Consider the following 22,311-nt stretch of genomic DNA (forward strand, 5'->3'; position numbering starts at 1 on the left):
ACCCAGGTGCCTCCCTCCTTCTTTATGCTTTGCAAAGCCTTCTGGTCTGAGACTTTCAGAACTACAGTTGTCTCTGACCACAAGGGGCATCTACCTATGCTGACTATATTTTTTGGTAAAGGAAAAGGCATGATTTGTTTCATTCTACTCTCATTACAGTGACTCACCAAACTCTGCTATTTCCTTTTTAGTTTCCAGGTCTGGGGTGTGTGTGTGTGTGTTGTTGTTGTTGTTGTTGTTGGTTTCTTTTTGTTTTTTTGGTGGGGGAGGGTAAGTTTGTTTGTTTGCTATTATGTCTCTGGAATGAGCTGGAGATTGTTATGCCCCCCCCCCCCGAAAATGGGTCCGTGATAAAGGAGCGAGACTGATATAAAGCGAAGGTCAAGCAAAGCTTGACTTACTTCTGTAAATTCTTACTTACCTTCCCTGCCAAGCATCAAGAATCAAACTGACAGGCCAGGGCCACGCCTCTTACGGAGAGGGCGACCTTTCTCTGTTTCACAGACTAGCTTTTAAGGGCAAAGGCCATGCAGCCGGGCCTGGCCACGCACAGGTGGCCAATGAGATTGTAATACACACAGGAAACTCCACAGTCATGTTAGGTCACACATAAGTGACCAGTTGAATTACAATTTACCCTATAGTAGACATTTGGCACATTCTTGTTAGAATTGGCACCCAAAAGGCTCCCGAAGGGTGGGCCCATACTCCTTGGTAGCTAGGGAGAGAGTATGCAACCCCAAACTGATTGGATGTTTCCACCTGGCCTGACCCACCCTTGTGTCTGGGCTTTGTTACCTGGGTCTGGTTTCCAGGACTTGTTTTTAAGTTAGTCCCCTGGGGGAAGGGGAGCAGGGACAGTTTAAGGGTTAAACAACAAGGTTGTTGTTTAACCTTAATGGAAGCCTCTGGTTAAATAGGTCCTTACAGAGATAATGCCAGTCATGTGATTATTTTCAGAACATTCTGTTATTTTGCTCTAACTTAAAAAAAAAAAATCCCACATATTGCAGTAAGAATTTAGTTAGGCTACATATGCATGGACATGTCACTGCCATCCCATGGAGCTCAGCTGTAGTCTCTGTTTCTCCAGGTAACATATGAATAACTCCAAACAAGCTCTGGTACCTCATTAAGCCACAGCAAACTTACAAAGCTGATATCAGAGTCCCTTCGTGAGGAATCCATGACAGAACAGATGCAATGTAGCAAATCCAGAGCCTGCCGTAGAGCTGGCACTCAGAGTTCTCTGGGTTGGCTGAATGAGGGAACAAGATGTGTTGCAGTGGATACAGAGCCTGGCATACAGAGTTCCCTGTTTGTAGCTGCAGATACCTGGGTCCCACCCCTCTTGATTCTAGTTGGCCTTTTCTGCAGGGCTGATTCAGTTGGAAACAGTTCCCTGGTAGGCTGGTAACAAATTCAGGGGACAGTAATTATATGAAGTAAAGCCTCCTCTGGCAGCCAATGCTCTCTTCCCCATGCCTTTAAGGAAGGGACTTCCTGTAAGGACTCCTTCTTGTTTGTGTGACGCTGACAAAGTGGTTTGTGGCCTGCTCTCACCTTCCTCAGCAGCCGTCACTGATCATCTCCAAACATCCAGCTCCAGACCCCACGGATTCTCTTCACAAGCAACCTGGGAGGACATTGGTGACGGGTCACTGCCTTCAGTCCACACCATGGGTGAGTTGGTCAGCATGAGGCCTTGGTCTCAGGTCCCCAGAGGGTATGAGGGGTTCTGGGTTCCTTCCCCCACCCACTGGACACCCAGCCAACCCCCATTAAAAGGAAGTGTGGAGAGGGGCCAGGCTGACTGTTCTCCACTCTCTTGAGGAAATGAGCTGTTGGGTCCTGACATTCCCATCCTGGTTCCACATGAAAAACCTCCTCTTCTGTGGAAGTGGTCATCGCTGATGTGAATTTCCCCCAACCCTCCCCCCCAGGTCTATCAGGGGATAGACCTGACTTATGTGATCCTCACAGGTCCAGAGTTTGGAGAGTGGGGAGGGTCTTCTAGGTTGGCTGAGTGGGAGGCAAAGGGGACGGGGGTTGGCGGTGGTGGTGGTGAAAATTAACATTCTTTGGATACATACTAGAGGTTGGGGAGGGGCAGAGAACCCACCATTACCCTTGACTCTTACATCAGCTATTCAGGGTAGATTGTACTACCTCCATAGACATTTTTTGAGGTTTGCCTTATAGCCCAGCATATGACCAATTCTGGAATGTTCCATGTGTAGTGGTTATGTGCACTGTTCCATGCCAATTAAGCAAATTTATTAATTTACTTAATTCTCATTTTAAAATCTCCACCTAGTGGAATTTATATCTGTCATTTTATGTCACTCAAGGAGGTGTTTTCCCCTTTCATAATCATGAATTTATCCATTTCTCCTTTTACAGTCATGTTTGCTTTGCATGTTTTGGTTCTGTGTTAAGACACGCACCCAAATTTAGAATTCTGTATTAGTGGCTTCTTTTTGCATTGAAGCTTTCATCACAACAAAATCTCCCTCTTTTCTCTAGTAATGTTTTTTCTTTTTTCCTTGAAAGAATACCTTTCCCTTTAGTAATATGGGTATACCAGCTTTCAGTAGGTTAGTGTGTAAATGGTATACATTTTGCCAAGTTTTATTTTTATTTTCAAATTTTCTAAATCCTTAAATTTTGCATGTGTCTCCTCATGGAGCATTTGATGGAATGTTTTCTTTCCAATCCTGTAATACCTATCTTTCTATTTGGAATATCCAGTCTGAAACTTTTAATGTAAATATAGATATAACTTGGTTTCTGTATACCATTTTAACTGCACATTTATTTCTGCCTGTGGTAAGGCCCTTTTCCTCTCCTTTCCTTGAAATGATTTAATATTTTCTTTTAGAGGGAGATAGGGGTGGGGAGGGGCAGGGGGAGAGGGAGAGAGAGAATGTCTTGATCTCACAACCCTGAGATCATGACCCGAGCTGAAATGAAGAATCAGACCCTTGGGGTGCCTGGGGTGGCAACTCTTGGATTCGGCTCAGGTCATGACCTTGGGATTGTGAGATGGAGCTCTGAGTTGGGCTTCTTGCTCAGCATGGAGTCTGCTTGAGATTATCTCCCTCTCCCTCCCACTCTGCCCCTCCCCTCCCCCTCATCTCTCTCTCTCTTTCTCCCTCTCTCTCAAATAAATGGATAAATAAAATCTTAAAAAAAGTTGGACCCTTAACTGATGAAGCCACCCAGGCCCAGGCACCCCTAATATATATATATATATATATATATATATATATATATATATATATATAATTGTTACCTCTTTTGGCTGGGCAGTTAAACATTCTTTAGCCATTCTTGTAGCATTTACCCTTAAGACTATAATGTATTTTTGGAATACTATGCAGCCATCAAAAGAAATGAAATCTTGCCATTTACGACAACGTGGATGGAAGTAGAGGGTATCATGCTTAGTGAAATAAGTCAGTTGGAGAAAGACAACTATCATATGATCTCCCTGATATGAGGAAGTGGAGCTGCAACACGGGGGGTTTGGGGGGGTAGGAAAAGAATAAATGAAACAAGATGGGATCGGGAGGGAGACAAAACATAAGTGACTCTTAATCTCACAAAACAAACTGAGGGTTGCTGGGGGGAGGGGGGTCGGGAGAGGGGGGTGGGGTTATGGACATTGGGGAGGGTATGTGCTATGGTGAGTGCTGTGAAGTGTGTAAACCTGGCGATTCACAGACCTGTACCCCTGGGGATAAAAATACATATATGTTTATTAAAAAAATAAATAAATTTAATTTAAAAATTAAATTAAATTAAATTAAAATTTAAAAATACATATATGTTTATAAAAGAATTTTAAAAATGGAGGGAATAAAACTTAAAAAAAAGAAAGCCGTTGGGACTTGAAGCCATCGAATTATAGAGTTAAGACTTCACAATCATCTTGTCTGGTGATTTTCAACTTTGATTATGCATTATAACAAGCTTTGGAGTTAAAACACATATACCTGTGTCTCAGGTGTTTAAAAAAAACTATAATTTTTTTTTTTTTGCCTTTTCATGGTCTTATATAAATTACTTCTTTAAAGCTCTTCAGACAGTGAAGGAACCTTGGAACACTTTGATACCACTCACACCCTCCCAGTGTTTTGCCATGAATTTGCCATGAATTGGTGTGTATATTTAAACCCCTAGAAGAAATTAGTGTCCTGGTGCTACATAGTCAATACTCATTTAGTCTGGCCTACATATTCACAAATGCTATTAGTGTTTCTTTCCTGCATCTTTGTGCCTCAATCTGGGATCGTATTTCTTCTACCTGAAGGAGAACCTTTAATATTTCTTTTAGTTTGAGACTTCTGGTCACAAATTTCCCCAGCTGTGCTACATTAATGCCACTGTGAAATGCACATCTTTTCCTTAGGAATGTTTTTCCTTAAAGCATACTTTGTCTCCTATTAGTGCTGTCATACTGACTTGATTATCCTGCTACTTTGTGAAAGTTCTCAAGCAAGATTGCTTCAAATGCCACTTCTCCACGTTTCCCTCCCCTTCATTCCAGGACTCAAATGAAGCATGTGTTAGATATGCTCTCTACATCTGCCTTAATTCTCTCCTTCTCTCTTTTGGTATTCTCCATATTGTATCTCTCCTGGCTTTTCTGGATACTCTCATCGGATCTAACTTTCACTTCTCCAATTCTTTCTTCAGGCAGGAACTCACCTTTGACCCTTGAACCATAACACCAAACTTTCAGGGTGGATTTTGTTATCCCCCTAGGACAGAGGAGGGAACTGTGAGTTAGAGATGACAGGCAACTTGTCCCAGGTCACCAGCCTGAAAGGGCAGAGCAAGGGCTAATGTCACAGATTAAACCCTAGGCCCAAACCCTTTCTTCTGTGCTTGTGTTCTTCTTGGCCACAAGTGCTCCCCACCTCTCATCTTCCACGAAATGGAACCACAGAGAAGTTTGTCAACCTTTTTGGCACTGTGCTCTATTTGATTTTAGATGATAAAGTCAGTGATGTTTCTTCACTACCCATGATATTTCCCCAGAACCGTTTGTGGTATGGGGACCACTGATGTGTTGTTCTCAATTTCAGGGCATAATGATGTGGGTAACCCCTTAAAAAGAAGAACAAGATGCTGGGGCATTTACCGAAGGAGATACAACAACTGGTCTGAACAAATTAGTTCTGGCATTCATCCTTCATCCCACCAGCAACAAGATGGAGATCCAGCAACAAATGGTGCTCACATGAGCACCCGAGTGAGATAGTAAGTGATCAGTCAGCATAGCTGAAATGTACCAGCCAGTGGAGGGCATAGGCCTGAGGTAGAATATGTCATTCTCTTCTCCAACCTGGAAGAGTGAAGAATGATAGAATCAGGTTAATGGTTGAGCAAACTTTATTGTACCCTGGTATCAGTGGGCAAATGTGTAATGGAAGACTTTCTGAGCACGTGTGGACTACTTCCTTCTCTCCACTTCCCCACAGCGCTCCCTATGCTGTTCCACCATGTCATCGGAGAGGCAATTCTCAGAAACAAGACCAAACCCAGACTAACATGGAGGGAGAGCAAAAGCCTCCAGAGAGAAGAATGGAGCAGGAGAAGCAGGATGAGACCACAGGGAAATGGTTCAAGATCATTGTGAGTATCCTGGCAAAATGGACTGAATATGTAGAAGAAGGTGAACAGAGGGAATTGTGTTGGACTCATGTAGAGATGCTAGGTACTTTTCTGGGAGCAGAGGAGTGGGTAATCGGCATTTTTTACTACTAGCATCGTCACAGTTTCTACATCACATATGTTAATATCCTAGTTAACACCCTAGATCAAGTAAGGGCAGACTCAGAAAAGCAGTATAAAGGGAACAGACTGACTACAGGGAGAATCAGGTAAGTTGTCTAAGAGCAGAGGGAAACTACAGCCAAGGAGATGGAGCAACTCCACACTGGAAGGCTCAGTTTAGCTCTAGCTGAGTGTGGGAGGAGGTTGAGTCTCTGGGGTCCCTGCTGAAGAAGTAGGAGTCTCTGGGATCCCTGTTGGAGAAGCAGGCTGAAGCATCCTGCTTTGAGCTAGGATCACTTGGGACTTTATAAAAGGAAGTATATGTTAAACATCTTAAGTTGATTATTTGAAGAAAGGTGTTTGAATGGAAAGAAAGGTTATTTAGGAAATCCATGTCTGGTACAAAAGTTTGCAATGATGGATAACATCTTATCATAAGAAATTATTCCATAGCCCCCCCGCAAAAAAAAAAAAAAAAAAGACATGGTTGGGTCTTTTTTTTTTTTTTTAAAGATTTTATTTATTTGTCAGAGAGAGAGAGGAGAGTGAGCGAGCACAGGCAGACAGAATGGCAGGCAGAGGCAGAGGGAGAAGCAGGCTCCCCGCCAAGCAAGGAGCCCGATGTGGGACTCGATCCCAGGATGCTGGGATCATGACCTGAGCCAAAGGCAGCTGCTTAACCAACTGAGCCACCCAGGCGTCCCGACATGGTTGGGTCTTATCTTAACCTTGGATTCCATTGTGTCAATCTCTTCTCCCATCTTTTCTCCCATGTCTGGATCCTAGATTCCATTTTGGCATCAAATATGATGAGAAGTGGCTGCTGGATCTGATTCAGGGACAATGCAGTGTCCCCTTCACCCCAGTTGAGGTAAGAGAAAACAGTGAAGCAGATGAGAAGAAACAGGGCAGATGAGTAGTGGCTGGGGTCTCATATTTTTTTTTTTCTCTTGCCATTCTCCCTATAGTTCATATGAGAGAATGCAGGCCCAGTTTTTTGTTGAGGATGCCAGCGTTGCCTTTGCACTGAAGAATGTCAACGGCAAGATCTGGGATGAAGCTAATGAAAGGGTGAGTGTCAAGAGCGTGGACTGGGGCTAGTTAGGGGCAAGAGGGCAGGAGAAGGGCAAGGTCTTGTGTCAGATTTCCTGGTACTTACCCAGCCCCTCTTGGGTTCCCTACAGATCTCTATCTTTATCTACCCCTCTGACACACCCCACTCTGTGCAGAAGGAGCTGAAGTCAGTAAAGGTGGAGCAGACAAAGGTAAAGCTGACTCAAGACTAGTTGTGCACCCACATCCAGGCCCACATCTTCTTCAAATACCTATTGCACCCCATCTCCACCTCAAACACTCAGAGCCACTGACCCCATCTCTAACTCTGCAACTGACCATGAACAAATGATATGGAGGCTCCCAGCAATCTCTTAACATCTAGAGAGTCTGCTTTGCCTCTGGTATGTCTACAGCAGTGATTCCAGGGCAAGTGAGGGCAGAGGAGCCTGTCTGGGAAGGAAACTTAGGGATGGTAACGTGGGGAGGGGCTGGTGCTGGAGCTGTACCAGCTGGGCCTCTCTCAGCCCTCTGATTCCCTCCTTGTGGCTTCTCGGAGACTTGATCACCCATGATATTGAAATGGTACCAAAGCCTAGACACAGCATGGCTGCCTCCCTGCAGACCCATGAGAATGAACATGCCTGAGGTGAGGACTCAGAGCCAGTGCCGAGACTGGTGGTGAAGGTGGGAGAGATTAGGTAGAAGAGGCAGACTGGTCTCAGATATCCGCTGTTGGGGTCCTCACTCTAACTTTTCCCTCACCATAGCTTTTACCCTTGAACCTGAGAAACAAGACACCCTGCCAACTGGATGGCCTGTCTGACACTGTGCAGAATGCCCTGGCATTAGAACTTGAACCTCTCCAACAGTGAGGTGAGGTGTGGTACCCAGATCTTTTTCTGAAAGGAGGGTGGGAGTGCTCATGGGATGGTGACAAGAGTCAGGGAAGTGGATTTGTTGGAAAAGGGAAGGGCTGGGTGTGCAGGGTCATCCTGGCCATCTTTCTCTGCTCCATGTGCTTCCTCCCCATAATTACAGGTGATGTCTTTAGAGGAGCTGGACGAGGGCAAAAGTCTGCAGCCAGAAGAGATGACTGCTGACAGAAGCACCCTGTGCACCGCCTTCCCTGATAAATCAACCAACATAAGGTCAGTTGTACACTGTGTCACCCCGTGGGACTCTGAACTATGCCTGACGCTACCTGTTTGGAGGAGGCAGCAGCTCTGTTCCCTTGTGGCGGCGGGGGCGGGGGGGGGGACCAGAGTCCCTATGCTCTCCTCTCTGTGTCCCTCCCCTGTGCTTAGACATCTCCTTCCCTTTGTCTGACCTACTCGCCAGTTTGTCTGGTCTGAGGTCCCTTTGCAGGTTGTCTGCACCCAGCCTTCCCTAGCATGCCCTCCCCAAAGCATGATCCATGAAGCAGGGCTCCCCTTCCTCACTAGGACGAGGGTGAGCACCTTGAACCACATGCTGTGACCTGGACTGACAAGGGTCCTTCCACCCAGGCCCTCATGCTGAGACAGGACTTCCTGCCTTCCTGCCGAGACAGGGCTTCCCTCCCTTGTTCTGAGAGGGACCCTCCTTTTCCTGAACCAAATGTGTCCCCCCTCCAATTCCAGGCTGGCTTGGTGGCTTTCCTGCCCCTTGCTGAGGGCCGAGGTCCTGGGGGTCTGCCATCATGACATCCATTCCTCTGACTCAGGGCCAGGAGCTCGGCCCTCCTTGGGAGAAACCAGGGTTCCCTGAGTCTGAGGGCCAGAAGTAGGTGACTGCCAGTGAAGAGAGGGCTTCCTGAGGTAGGAATGGAAGACAGAGGGCAGAGGTGCTTGAGAGGGCAGAAGGACAGGCCTCTCAGAGGCACTGCCCCCTCCCCTCCCTCCACAAGGCATCATCCTGACTGGTCCTTCAGAGGCCCTGGGTAGCCCGATATGGTTATAATCCCTCAGGCAAAGAACCAACTGGGACAGGCACAGGAGCACTGGGGCCAACAGGAGGGAAGGCAGTGATCATAAGAGGGAACCACAGACCCTCAGCTCCTTGCTGACCTGGGGCTTGACCCTCTGCTCCTTCTGGGGTAGTTCTCCTGCCCCCGCGGCTGCCTCGTTCCCCATGCCCAGCTCAGACTGAGCTCACGCAGGTGACTAAGTTTCATCCAGCATGCAGTGGGCCCCCAGGCCAACACCTGCCTGTTTTCCATTCTTACTTTGGGTGCCAGGGCCAGCCAGGGCAGATGAGGGAAAGGACTGTAGTCAGGGAGCCATTTCCTCCTCCTCTCTTCCTCCCTGACCCCCACCACCAGGTTAGAGCTGCTTTTTTTTTCCCCTTCCCTTTGCTTTGTTTTATTTCCCTCCTTTATCTCTACTCCCCTGTGTCTCTCCCTCATCTCTCCTTTCCTACCTTCACTCCCTCTTCTGACTTCATCCCCCTCCTTCTCCCTCCCTGCCTCCTGGGTCTTGCCTCAGTCACCTCCCTGCCCCAGCATCCTGGGCCACCCCTGGGGGGTGTCATGGCCCTACAGAATGCTGGACCCCTAGTGAGGTAGCAGAGCCCTCGTCTCCCACCCCATTGCCTCTTCTCTCTGGAGCCTTTGGTGGGGACCGGAAGGAAGGAAGGGAGCGAGAAAGTGGAAGGCAGCCCTGAAGCCTGGGCTTCAACTGTTGCTTCTGGTGGCACTGGAGATGGGATTCAGGACAGTCTAGGTGGGATCCACCCAGGGGGAGGGCAAGGAAGGGGTGGAGCAGAGGAATGGAATCAGAGAGAGGGGGGAAAGAGAGTATGTGCTTTCCCACTAGGTCCATCTGCAAGGGAGGAGCCAAAGGCGCTGGAAGGCTGGGACACTGCAGTGTAGGTGGGACGTACTGGGCTGTGTGTCAGGTGTAAGTGTGCTTGCTCCCATGATGAGGGACACCTGCAAAGTTTCACCGACTTTTCTGTTTTGTCTGGATTTCTGCAGCTCCATCCTGGAATTGTTTCCCAAGTTATTACGCCTGGTAGGTGTATTCCTTGATTATTGACTTCTCTACTGGCACTGATGCTGCCCCAAACCAGCCCTGAAACCATTTAGGTCTTGCAGAAGTTACAATTTTCATGACCCTTAAACATCATGGAGGTCCAGATCCATGTGGGAACCCAACAAGGGCTCTAGATCTTCTTCAACCACATTCTCCAGGAGCATCAGGAACCCCAAGACTGTGATCCCAAATGTAGTCTTGCCCATGTAATTTCCAGGGCCCTTTTGCACCTGGCCTCTGACCCTCACCCTCCCCGAGGCCCATCCTTACCTTGACTGTCCAGCACTAGCTCCTGGTCTGCATTGCCCACTCCCTCTTCCTTTCCCCAGGACAGCCAGGAGTCACCTTCACCAACCAGCATTGGTATTGCAGCCCACAAGTGGTTACCAACCTGCAGGGTAAGGAGGGCAGATCAAGCAGGGTTTTGGGTGGTGCACAAACATGGTCCTGAGGACTGTTGTGATTTCAGGGAAGCTTCTTTGGATCTGATGCCCTGAAGCGTCTAGTCCTGCAATTCCTGCAGCAGTGAGTACTCCTGGGAATCTGGGGAAGGGGATGGCTAGGACGGGTGAGGCCACCCAAGCTCAGGACTGCTGACTCGGTCTTGAAATCTCATCTGGGGTCCAGACCACAGAGATAGACTGCCGTCATTACTCTCCCACAGTTACTACTTGATCTACGACTCCAGAGACCGTCAGGGTCTCCTTGGTGCCTACCACGAAGAGGCCTGCTTCTCCCTGGCCATTCCCTTCAGCCCCGAGGACCCAGGCCCGTGAGTAGCAAAGCTCAGTCTCTGTTCCTGGGCCCTGTGGCTCCCCAGCAGACACAGGGCAGCTCCTGGAATCACCCATACTGGCCAGACCACCACCTCCTTTTCCTCTTTCTCTGCTAGAAGCAGCTTGTGCGAGTACTTCAAGGAAAGCAGGAATATGAAGAAGCTCAAGGACCCCTGTGCGTGTGTGATGGGGAAGACTGGGCAGGGAAAGGGGGTGTGCAGGGGTAATTACAGGGCCCAGGTTGTAGCAACCCTGACCTTTGCTTGTTTCTCCTCCCCCCATAGCCCTGCGTGTTCAGCTGCTGAAGCATACAAAATGTGACGTCATGCGCTCCCTCTGTGTGCTGCCCAAAACTCAGCATGACCTCAGCTCCTTCGTGGTGGACATGTGGTTCCAGACGGTGAGCACCTCCTTCCTCCCAAGGGCAGACCCAGAAAGCCATGGGTGGGTAAGAAGTTTAGGTGACTTAGCACCTGGGCTCTTCCCTTTCAGGAGAGGATGCTCTGCTTCTCTGTCAACGGGGTGTTCAAGGAAGGTGCGCGTGTGTATAAACTCCTCCCCAGATGCTCCTCTGCTCCCTCCCTGCTGGCTGGGCTCCCTCTCAGAACTCTCCCAGCTTACCTGGTGCCTTCCCTTCTCTTCCTATTCCCGCTGTGTTCTCCCATCTCCACTCTGCTCTCAGATCATCCTGGTCTGAATTAAGTCTATGCCTGCCTGCCCCACACAGCTTGGGCATTAGAGACACAGTCTGTGGAGTTGGACAGTTCTGACCCTAGATCCTTACTCTGTGACCTTGGCCTCCTAACCTATAAGTTTACTCAAATGTTAATGGAACTAATGATGTCCATCTCTTGAGCAGCTGTGAAAAATACATCAAATGCACTTTTGAAGTGGTTTTCACTGGTCCCAGCACATGGTAGGGTCCCTGTCCCTGGGAACAGATTGCCTTCCACATTCAGAACACCCTGAGCTCCCCAGAGAACAACTGTCCCCTTCAGCATGAATATCAAGTCAGACCCTGACTGGGGAATGCTATGTGAGTATGTAAAGCATGTTGGAATGCTAAGGGGGTATTGTTTGTTGCTCGTTGTTAAAGTGGAAGGCATGTCTCGGGATTCTGTTCGTGCCTTCACTCGGACCTTCATTGCTACTCCTGTCAGCAATTACAGGTGAGTGCTTTGTTGTGGGTGGAACACCCAGTTCAGTATGAGTTCTGGGGTATGTGAATGGGGAGGTACAGTCTTCGGGGTGTTCCGATATTGTGAAAAGCCAACAGGTATAACCAAGGAATCATGTCTCCTAGTGATTAAGAGCATCGGCTCTGGAATCAGATTATGGGTTCTTTCCCTGATCCCAACACTCACTAGCTTTGTGACTTTTGTCAAGTCACATGATCTCTTTGTGACACAGTGACTTCCTCTGAAAAACGGATATTAGACTGTCCACTCTTTGGCAGTGTAAATATGGGTGTAAATTTGCCTGTGGTTTGGGGATAAACCTATAAATGTAGTGAAATTGGTTAGACAGTCTCTCCAAAGGTTGGCTCTGTGAAGCGTGAAGGAAAAGTACAGGTATCAGCCAAGGAACCTGGGTGGCAGGCACAGTAGGGGTATGGAAAGAACTTTCTTGCTGAGTGGCAGTGGGAGCAGGATCATTGCTGGGGTGTGGGGTTGACAATCTGTCCAATTTCTAAGGTCCCATTTTTTTCCCCCTTCAGTCTATGCATCGTGAATGATGATCTGTTTGTGAGGGACGCCAGCCCCAAGGAGACCCAGAGCACATCCTCTGTCCCAGTGCCCACACCCTCCTGCAGCTCCTGGCCCACCCTTTGCCAGAAGCAGCAGGAAATGGGGCAGACTTTCTCCACCCAGTCTGGGATGAATCTCCAGTGGTCTCAGAAGTGAGTGCTGGGGGTGCATGGGGATAGGAGGGAGCTGGGAGGAACCAAGATTGAATCCTGTCAACTTGCAGGTAATTTGTTTTGCTTATTTAGTTCACTCACTACTTATAAGATAAGCAGTTTTTTAAAATTATTTGTACATTTACTTACTTACTTATTTTTAGCTAGCCCACTTTTTTTTTTTTTTAAAACAGTTGTCCATCACTTTCCTAAATCCATGGAACTGTACCTTTATTGGCAGACATTTTGGTTTCAGGAGTTTTTCCCAGTACGCACTGTGCCACAGGGCTCATTCCATTGCCTAAGTTGTGATAAATGTGGTGGCGTGCTCCTTTTGCATAGACGGGGACGTGGTACTGTGCAGTCAGATTGTCTCCGGCGTTAGTTTTAATGGATGTCACCTGTGCTTTCTCCACACTAGGTAACTTCATGACAGCCACTGGGACTACATTGGTTCTCACATGGCGCAAGGTGAGGTTCAGGAATTCAGGCCAAATGAACCAAAACTGGGTGGCCTGGGGAGGAGACTCAGGGTTCCTGGCTCTGCTGATCTCCCAACTCCCTCTCCTCACTTCCTCCAGGCCAAGCACATGATCCCAGAGGGGACCCTCACCCAGACTCCTCCAGGATCCTGAGAACACAGCCCTGACAAAAAACTGTTTTTGTAGTCATCTTCATCTTCATCATCTTTGTTATCTTTTTTCTCTAGCCTGAGTTAATCTCTGACTGAGCGGGAGGTTTGCTGGGAGCTGGGAAGCCAATGTTTAACTGACGCTAATCTGCTCAAAGACCAATTGTGTATTTTCCCACTCAGGATCCCTGATTCTCTTCTTAATAAATAGTGGCATTGCATGTTATGTCGAATCTCTGCAAAATCCATCTAACGCCTGTATTTTGATCACTGGTCTATAGAGAAAGAAAAGGAGACCCAAAGAGGGTCAGTGACTCTTGGAGAATAGTAAGGTAGAGACTCAAATACTTAGACTTCTCTTTAAAGCCCAGGCTGTGTGTGTGCCCCATGGCTGTGTGGCTACCAGGGTGGGGGATATTCTCTTATTCTATTATACCTGGGGATAGCGTTCTGTGCCCCTAGTGTATTAGTCAAATATTCTTAGGCGGAGAACAGTATTCTTTCTTAGCCATACAAATCTATTCAAATTTAAAACCAATTCACTTAGGGGAAAACAGCATTAAAGAGCACAAGAGAACCTGGGAAGAATAAATTGCCCTCATATATGACTTATTTTGTACTGATATCCTTGACATAGGAAGGAATCCCTAGAAAGACAGAAACAGATATCAATCAAGAATTGTTATTAAAATCAATAGGAATACCCAAGATATGTATGAAATCCATCCAACCATAATAACCTACAAGAACACAACTGCAAATTTTTTTTTAAATATTTTATTTATTTATTTGACAGACAGAGATCACAAGTAGGCAGAGAGGCAGACAGAGAGAGAGGTGGAAGCAGGCCCCCTGCTGAGCAGAGAGCCCGATGCGGGGTTTGATCCCAGGACCCTGGGATCATGACCTGAGCCGAAGGCAGAGGCTTTAACCCACTGAGCCACCCAGGCGCCCCACAACTGCAAATGTTTAGACGAGGTACTAAGTGAGAAAAATAAAGCTGACCTGGAGGTTGGTGCTCTCTGTCCCCAGGGTTCTAGTCAGATATTTTTATACATAGAATAGTGTTGCATTCTTAGCCATATATATCTATTGAAAAGAAACCTATTTGAAGAAAGGCAGCATTAAAAAGCACATGAAAATCTTAGGATAAAAAATTATCCTCATGTATAACTGATATAAATATCCTTGGTATATAAAAGCAAAATCAGTAGAGTGATCAGATAACTGAGATCAACCTGAAATTCTTATTAAAAGAAGTAGTAATGGCCAGAAAGTCTATGAAAGTCTATCCAAACATAATAATAATAAAGACACATTTACAAACACTGCGATAAGATACTAAATGAGAAAAGAAAGCTAAAGACTTTAGTTTCCAGGAAAATACATTGCGTGTATATGTGTGTGCACGTGCATGCGTGCGCGTGTGTGTATGTGTGTCTGTATTGCTATACTGTATATGATATGTAGAAAACTCATTAATTATAAAAGCACATTGTGTCAGGTAAAAAATATTTGGAAAAGACATAACCTCTTAGAGGCAAGATTTTTTTTTTTCTTTAGGTCAGAGATCTCCCCTTTGGTGTGTAAGGTATCTGTTGGGGCCTGGAGGAGATGGAGAATTATTGATATGAGGAAGGTCCCTGAGAGTCAGTTCTGGGGGGTATTCACAAGTAGACCCTCCCTTGAGGCCTAGGAGCATAGTGGAAGGAGGGGGTTCAAATGTAGGCACAGACCTTGTGCGCCTTCATGACCAGATAAGTAAACAGCCCTTCAGACCTGCACCTCCTGGGTAGCCTCTAGGTTGCTGCTGTCTATGGTTGAGAACTAGAGATGCTCCCCTAACTACTTCCACGTCTATTGCAATTCTTATTCTCCATCCTGTTTATAAAACACATAACTACTCAGTCAAACTCAGACAGGTCTGAGGCCACAGGAAACTACCAGGTCCCCACCCTGGTGTCTGCTGGGACACCTGCCAGCCGCTAGGACACCTGCTGGATGGGAACCTGCCATCTTAGCTCTGATGTTTTTTTGCCTTACAAGGGTCCTGCTCAGATGTGTTTATCTTCTAGGCACCCAATAAAGCTTTGGGTTAAGGATCAAGATCATAACCCATTTCCTTTTGTTCCATGTGCTCTCGTGACCCCAGTTTTTTAAACTTTTTTGTCATCCATTCTATCTATATCAGCAGAAAGACTGCCCTCCTACATCATCACTGGGTGTTCTGTAAGCCAAAGCGTAATTTTATATGTAATGGGGACCTAATGAAGATTTCTGAATGGGTATAGAGACAAAAATCTTCCTTTTGAATGCCAGTGACACATAGATGTTAACAATATAAACATTATAAATGTGCATATGTATTCATATATATTTCCATACTTAATCTTCCCAAGTTAATAACTATCCTTTTTAAAAAATTACTAAAATAGAAATTACTGTAGTAATTTTAACAATGAGGGTGTTATGCTCAAATTGTTTTGAAAACACACTTGATTTGGAAAATGCACATCTGTCCCGATTCTATTGAGTTTATCTGAGAGAAACACTAGATAAAAGAGGATAATTAGACCCAAATGAACCAAGCCACAAACCTCAAATATCTACCAGCTCCCTCAGTTGACAGGAAGTGTTATCAGCCACACTCATCCACATTTGATGTTAGAATTTCCTGTCTGATGCCGTTAGCTATCTTTCTACCACTTGATATCTTTACTATGTATGTTCCGATCAATGAACATGGTATGTCTCGTCATGTATTTAGATCTCATCATTATTTTGTAGTTTTTAGCACACAAGTCCTATAAAGGTTTTAAGAAATGCAAATGACATTGTGCTTTTAGGTTCGAATTAGAATGTCTATGTGTTCATTGTTACTTTATAGTAACTTTATATTCCACTTATCTTGTATCCTATTACCTTCTTGAACTCACTAGTTTTAGAAGGTGTGTGTGTGTGTGTGTGTGTGGGTGGGTGTGTGTGTGGTTTTCCTTGGATTTTCTATATAGACAACTAAATCATCTACAAACAAATAGATATTTTTTCTTCCTCTCAAATCTGTATGCCTTTTATTTCCTTCCTTCCTTTCTTCCTTTCTTTCTCTTTTGCCCATTGCCCCTGCTGGAACTTCCATACTATGTTCAATAGAAGTAGTGAGAGTGTACATTTTTCCTTTTTTCCAGCTATTATTAGGTAAGAAACCATTCAGTCTAGCATCATTAAATATAATTTTGCTGTAGGTTTTTTTTTATAGATGCTCTTTGTTAAGTTGAAGAAGTTTGTCTTTATTTCACAAAGAGAAACTCTCTTAGAGCTAATAAGTGAATTTAGCAATGTTTCAGGATACAGTATCAAAATAAAAAAAAAATGAATTTCTAACATCGCCACAGAACAGTCTGAAAATGAAATTAGGAAGACAATTTCAACTACAGTATCATCAAAGAGAATAAAACACATAAATAAATTTAATGGGGAAAACACAAAACTTATATTCTGAAAACCACAAAGCATCATTGAAAGAAATCAATCAAGACTTACTTAAATGGAAAGATGGAGGAGGAGACAAGATGGCGGAAGAATAGGGGACCTTGTTTCATCTGGTCCCTTGAATTTAGCTAGATAAATATCAAATCATTCTGAACACCCATGAATTCAACCTGAGGTGTAAGAAAAAAACAATCTGGAGCTCTACAAGTAGAAAAACAACCACTTTCTGCAAGATAAGAGGTGCAGAGAAGTGAATCTGAGGGGATATATTGGAGGATAGGGAGCCTCAGCAAGCTGGCTACCAGAAAGTGATATAGCCCAAGATGGCAAAATCAGAACCCTTAGAAATCTGCTCCAGTGAGAAACATTCCTGACTGAGAGGAGCTGGTGTGGTGAAAAGGGGCAAATTTCTAGATGGGACTGCGTGATCTCGGGATCCTTGGAGTCACAGAAATAACCAGGGTGCCTGAGCCAGTAGAGTTCCCAAGCATTGGAGCAGGGAAACTGGTTAGGATCAGTGAGCCTGGGAGGGGACTCTCAGCTGGGTTTGTCATAAAGTGTGAGCTGAGCCTTGATCGGGTGACTGCTCTCTGTGTGGGGACCATGCAAATGACAGGAACTTGGGGCCCCTCCACCTTCCCTTGGGAGGGGCAGAGTGTGTGTATGCAGACCCTGGGGACAGCTCTCAGTGCCTGAACCCTACAATAAGCAGGAACGCAGCAGCCCTCTGCCTCCCCACACCGGGGCTGAGCAGGTGTGTGCGTGGTGGGGCAACAGCTCTCAGGGTGGGAACCCTGTAGAGGACAGTAGTGGGTAACCCTCTGCTTACCCCCTGGAGGGATGGAGTGGGTGCGCACGGGAATTGGAGACAGTTTTCTGTGCCAGGACCCTACAACGTGCAGAACCTTCTGCCTTCCCCCCAGGAGGATCACTGTGGATGCACACTGTAGGAGTCTGCAGAGTTTGGCACACACGAAAGTGAAGACCATTTATCCCCGAGGGTTTACTGAAGAGAGGGGATCATGATCTTTGGACTCTGGGGCTGCAGATCAGGTGCCACCATTTTTATTTTGATCCTCTAAAGAAGCCCGGAGAGCCTTCCGGAACAAAAGCCACACAGGGGACCAGCTTACACTGAGCCCGGCCCCCTGCCAAGGGGCAGAGCAACTCCACCCAAGCCAAGACACCTGAGAAACAGCATGGCAGGCCCCTCCCCCAGAAGACCAACTGGAAGAATCAGTACACAACAAATTTATGGACCACACAAGACTGTAAAACTCCAGTGCTAGGGGAAAGTGGTATATAGAATTCAAGGTTTTTTCCTCATGATTCATTTATCTTTCAGTTTAAAATTTTCCATTTTTTAATTCTTTCCCTTTTCAACTAGTTTCGTACTTTATCAGTCCTTCTTTTTAAGTCTTTTTTCTTAACTTTTGTTTTTTCATTTACATTTTATAGATATATTTTTCAGTTTTGGCTTCCTTTCACTCTACTCAATTTTATTTTTGTATATATGTAAGTTTTGTTTTCTTTACAATTTTGGTATTTAGTGTCTTCTAACACAGAGACCAAGATACACCCAGGACCAGCTAGATCACCAGGTTTTGTCCATCTTGTGAGATTATATCCCCCACCCACCTCCTTTTCTTCATCATCCTTTGCTTTTGTTTTTCGTTTTTTGGTGTCTGACCTCTTCGAATTTGTCTAGTGTGTATTTTGCTTGGGTTGTGGTTGATATTTTTGATCCTGCTCATTCATTCATCCATTCTTCTCTGGGAAAAATGACTAGAAGGAGGAAATCACAACAAAAGAAAGAACCAGAGGTAATACTCTCTGATACATATCTAATCAATATGGATATAAGTAAAATGCCAGAGCTGGAATTCAGGATAACAATTAAAAAGGTACTAGTTGGACTTGAATAAAAAGCATAAAAGACACTAGAGAATCTCTTAGGGCAGAAATGAAATCTAACCAGGCCAAAATTGTAAGTGCTCTAAATGAGATGCCATCCAAATTGGATGCTCTAACAGTTGGTGTAAATGAGGCAGAAGAGAGACAGTGTCATAGAAGACAAGTTGATGGAAAGGAAGGAAGCTGAGGTAAACAGAGAAAAACAACTACTAGGGCATAAGGGGAGGCTTCAAGAAACTGGTGATGTTATAAAATGTACCAACATCAGAATTATTGGGGTGTCTGAGGATGAAGAGAGAGTGAGAGAGAGGGCCATAAGGTGTATTTGAGCAAATCATTGCTGAGAACTTCCTTAATCGGGGGTAGAAAACAAGCATTCATATCCAAGAGGTAGAGAGGACCTCTTCCAAAATCAATGAAAATAGATCAACACCCTGACATATAATAGTGAAGCTTGCAAATTTCAGAGACAAATAGAAAATCCTGAAAGTAGTTCAAGACAAGAGGTTCCTAACCTACAGGGGTAGGAATATTAGACTTACATCAGACCTATCCACAGAGACCTGGCAGGCCAGAAAGGGCTGGCATGATATATCCAGGGATCTAAACAAGAAAACCATGCAGCCAAGAATACTTTATCCAGCAAGACTGTCATTCGGAATGAAAGGAGAGATAAAGAGTTTCCAGGACAAACAGAAACGGGAAGAATATGTGACCACCAGGCCAGCCCTGCAAGAAATATTAAGGGGAATCCTGTAAGCAAAGAGAGAGAGAGCCCAAGAGTAACATAAGCCAGAAAGAAACAGAGACAATCTACAGAAACAGGGCCATTACAGGCAATACAATGGCACTAAATTCATACCTTTCAATAGTTACTCTGAATGTAAATGGTCTAATTGCTCCAATCAAAGGACACATGGCATCAGATGGGGTAAAATATAAGAAAAGCAAGATCCATCCATATACTGTCTACAGGAGACTCAAGACACCTCCACACTGAAAATGAGGGGGTGGGGAATGATTTATCATGCTAACAGACCTCAAAATAAAGCTGGGGTAGCAATCCTTATATCAGACTAATTCAATTTTAAAACAAAGACTGCCGTAAGGGATGAAGAGGGACACCATATCATACTTAAAGGGTCTATTCAAAAAGAAGATCTAACAATTATAAATAATTATGCCGCTAACTTGGGAGCAGCCAATTATATCAACCAATTAATAGCAAAATTAAAGAAACACATAGATAATAACACTTTAATAGTATGGGACTTTAACACTGCCCTCAAAGCAATGAACACATCATCTAAGCAGAAAATCAGCAAGGAAACTAGAGCTTTGAATGACACATTGGACCAGATGGACTTCACAGATATACAGAGAGCATTCCATCCTAAAGCAAAAGAATAAACATTCTTCCGGAGTGCACATGGAACTTTCTCCAGAACAGATCAAGTACTGCATCACAAATAAGGTCTCAACTGATACCACAAGATTGGGATTATTGCCTGGATATTTTCAGACCACAATGCTTTGAAACTTGAACTCAATCACAAGAGGAAATCTGGAAGGAACTCAGACATTTGGAGGTTAAAGTGCATCCTGCTAAGAAATGAACGGGTCAACCAGGAAATTAAAGAAGAACTAAAAAAAAAAAAAAAAAAAAATCATGCAAACTAGTGAGAATGAAAACACATTGGTCCAAAACCTTTGGGATACTCCAAAGGTGGTCCAAAGAGTGACATATGTAGCCATCCAAGCCTCTCTCAAAAAATTAGAAAAATCCCAAATACACAAGATAACCATACACCTAAAGGAGTTAGAGAAAGAACAGCAAATAAAGCCTAAACCAAACAGGAGAAGAGAGATAATAAAGATTAGAGCAGAAATCAATGAAATAGAAACCAGAAGAACAATAGAACAGGTCAAGGAAACTAGAAGCTGATTCTTTGAAAGAATTAATAAGATCGATAAACCCCTAGTCACACTTATTGAAAAGAAAAGAGAAAGGATCCAAATTAATAAAACCATGAATGAAAGGGGAGAGATCGTGACCAACACCAAGGAAATACAAACAATTTCAAGAACATGGTATGAGCAACTATATGCCGAGAGATTAGACAATCTGAAAGAAATGGATGCATTCCCAGAGATGGACAAACTACCAAAGCAGAAACAGGAAGAAACAGAAGACCTGAACAGACCCATAACTAGCAAGTAAATTGAATCATTAATCAAAAACCTCCCCCAAAACCAGAGTCCAGGGCCAGATGGCTTCCCAGGGAAAGTCTACCAAACATTTAAAGGAGAAATAATACCTATTCTACTGAAGCTGTTTAAAAAAATAGAAATGGAAAGGAAACCTTCCAAACTGGCTCAGGAGGCCAGCCTTATCTTGTTCCCAGAACCAGACAAAGGCCTATATCCCAGATGAACGTGGATGCCAAAACACTCACCAAGATACTAGCCAATAGTATCCAACAAGTACATTAAAAGGATAATTCACCAGGACCAAGTGGGATTTATTCCTAGATTGCAAGGGTAGTTCAGCATTCACAAATCAATCAACGTGATGCATCCCATCAATAAAAGGAAGGACAAGAATCATATGATCCTCTCAATTGATGCAGAAAAAGGATTTGACAAAATACAACATCCTTTCTTGATTAAAACTCTCCACACTGTAGGGATAGAGGGAACACACCTCAGTACCGTAAAAGCCATCTACCAAAAGCCCACAGTGAATATCATTCTCAAAGGGGGGAAACCTGAGAGCTTTTCCCCCTAAGGTCCAGAACATGATAGGGATGCCAACTCTCACCACTGTTGTTCAACATAGTACTAGAAGTCCTAGCCTCAGCAATCAGACAACAAAAAGAAATAAAAGGCATTCAAATTGGCAAAGAAGAAGTCAAACTCTCACTCTTCGTAGATGACATGGTACTTTATGTGGAAAACCCAAAAGACTCCTCCCCAAAATTGCTAGAACTCATACAACAATTCAGCAACATGGCAGGATACAAAATCCATGCACTGGAATCTGTTGCATTTCTAAACACTAACAATGAGACTGAAGAGAGAGAAATTAAGGAATCAATGCCATTTACAATTGCAGCAAAAAACGTAAGATACATAGGAGTAAACCTAACCAGCAGAGAGATGAAAGATCAGTACTCTAAAAACTACAGAACACTTATGAAAGAAATTGAGGAAGATACAGAGAGATGGAAAAATATCCCATGCTCTTGGATTGGAAGACTAAATATTTTAAAAATGTCTGTGCTACCCAGAGCAATCTACACATTCAATGCAATCCCTATCAAATTACCATCGAGGGGCGCCTGGGTGGCTCAGTGGGTTGAGCCGCTGCCTTCGGCTCAGGTCATGATCTCCGAGTCCTGGGATCGAGCCCCGCATCGGGCTCCTTGCTCAGTGGGGAGCCTGCTTCTCTCTCTGCCTCTGCCTGCCTCTCTGCCTGCTTGTGCTCTCTCTCTCTCTCTCTCTCTCTCTCTCTCTCTCTCTGTCAAATAAATAAATAAATAAAATCTTTAAAAAAAATTACCATCGACATTTTTCACAGAGCTGGAACAAACAATCCTAAAATTTGTATGGAGCCAGAAAAGATGCCACATAGTCAGAGGGACATTGAGAAAGAAAGCCAATGCTGGCAGCATCACCATTCCTGACTTTAAACTATATTACAAAACTGTGATCATCAAGATGGCATGGTACTGGCACAAAAACAGAGAC

The 22,311-nt window shown here is 44.7% G+C and overlaps 1 protein-coding gene across 1 annotated transcript; it reads left to right on the forward strand.

Annotated features, from left to right (window-relative positions):
- Window positions 1-1,304: 1,304 nt before the first annotated feature.
- Window positions 1,305-12,531, forward strand: NXF3 (nuclear RNA export factor 3). The gene is given in 19 exon segments (XM_047716940.1): window positions 1,305-1,683; window positions 5,094-5,268; window positions 5,490-5,648; window positions 6,577-6,655; window positions 6,702-6,703; window positions 6,753-6,855; window positions 6,969-7,049; window positions 7,608-7,687; window positions 7,689-7,713; window positions 7,879-7,988; window positions 9,794-9,830; window positions 10,181-10,249; window positions 10,321-10,376; window positions 10,516-10,623; window positions 10,744-10,802; window positions 10,912-11,027; window positions 11,120-11,162; window positions 11,724-11,796; window positions 12,345-12,531. Coding segments are annotated over 19 exon segments (1,764 nt in total). The 5' UTR covers window positions 1,305-1,481.
- Window positions 12,532-22,311: the final 9,780 nt, after the last annotated feature.

This window comes from Lutra lutra, chromosome X (assembly GCF_902655055.1).
Source record: "Lutra lutra chromosome X, mLutLut1.2, whole genome shotgun sequence".
NCBI classification, from domain to species: Eukaryota; Metazoa; Chordata; class Mammalia; order Carnivora; family Mustelidae; genus Lutra; species Lutra lutra.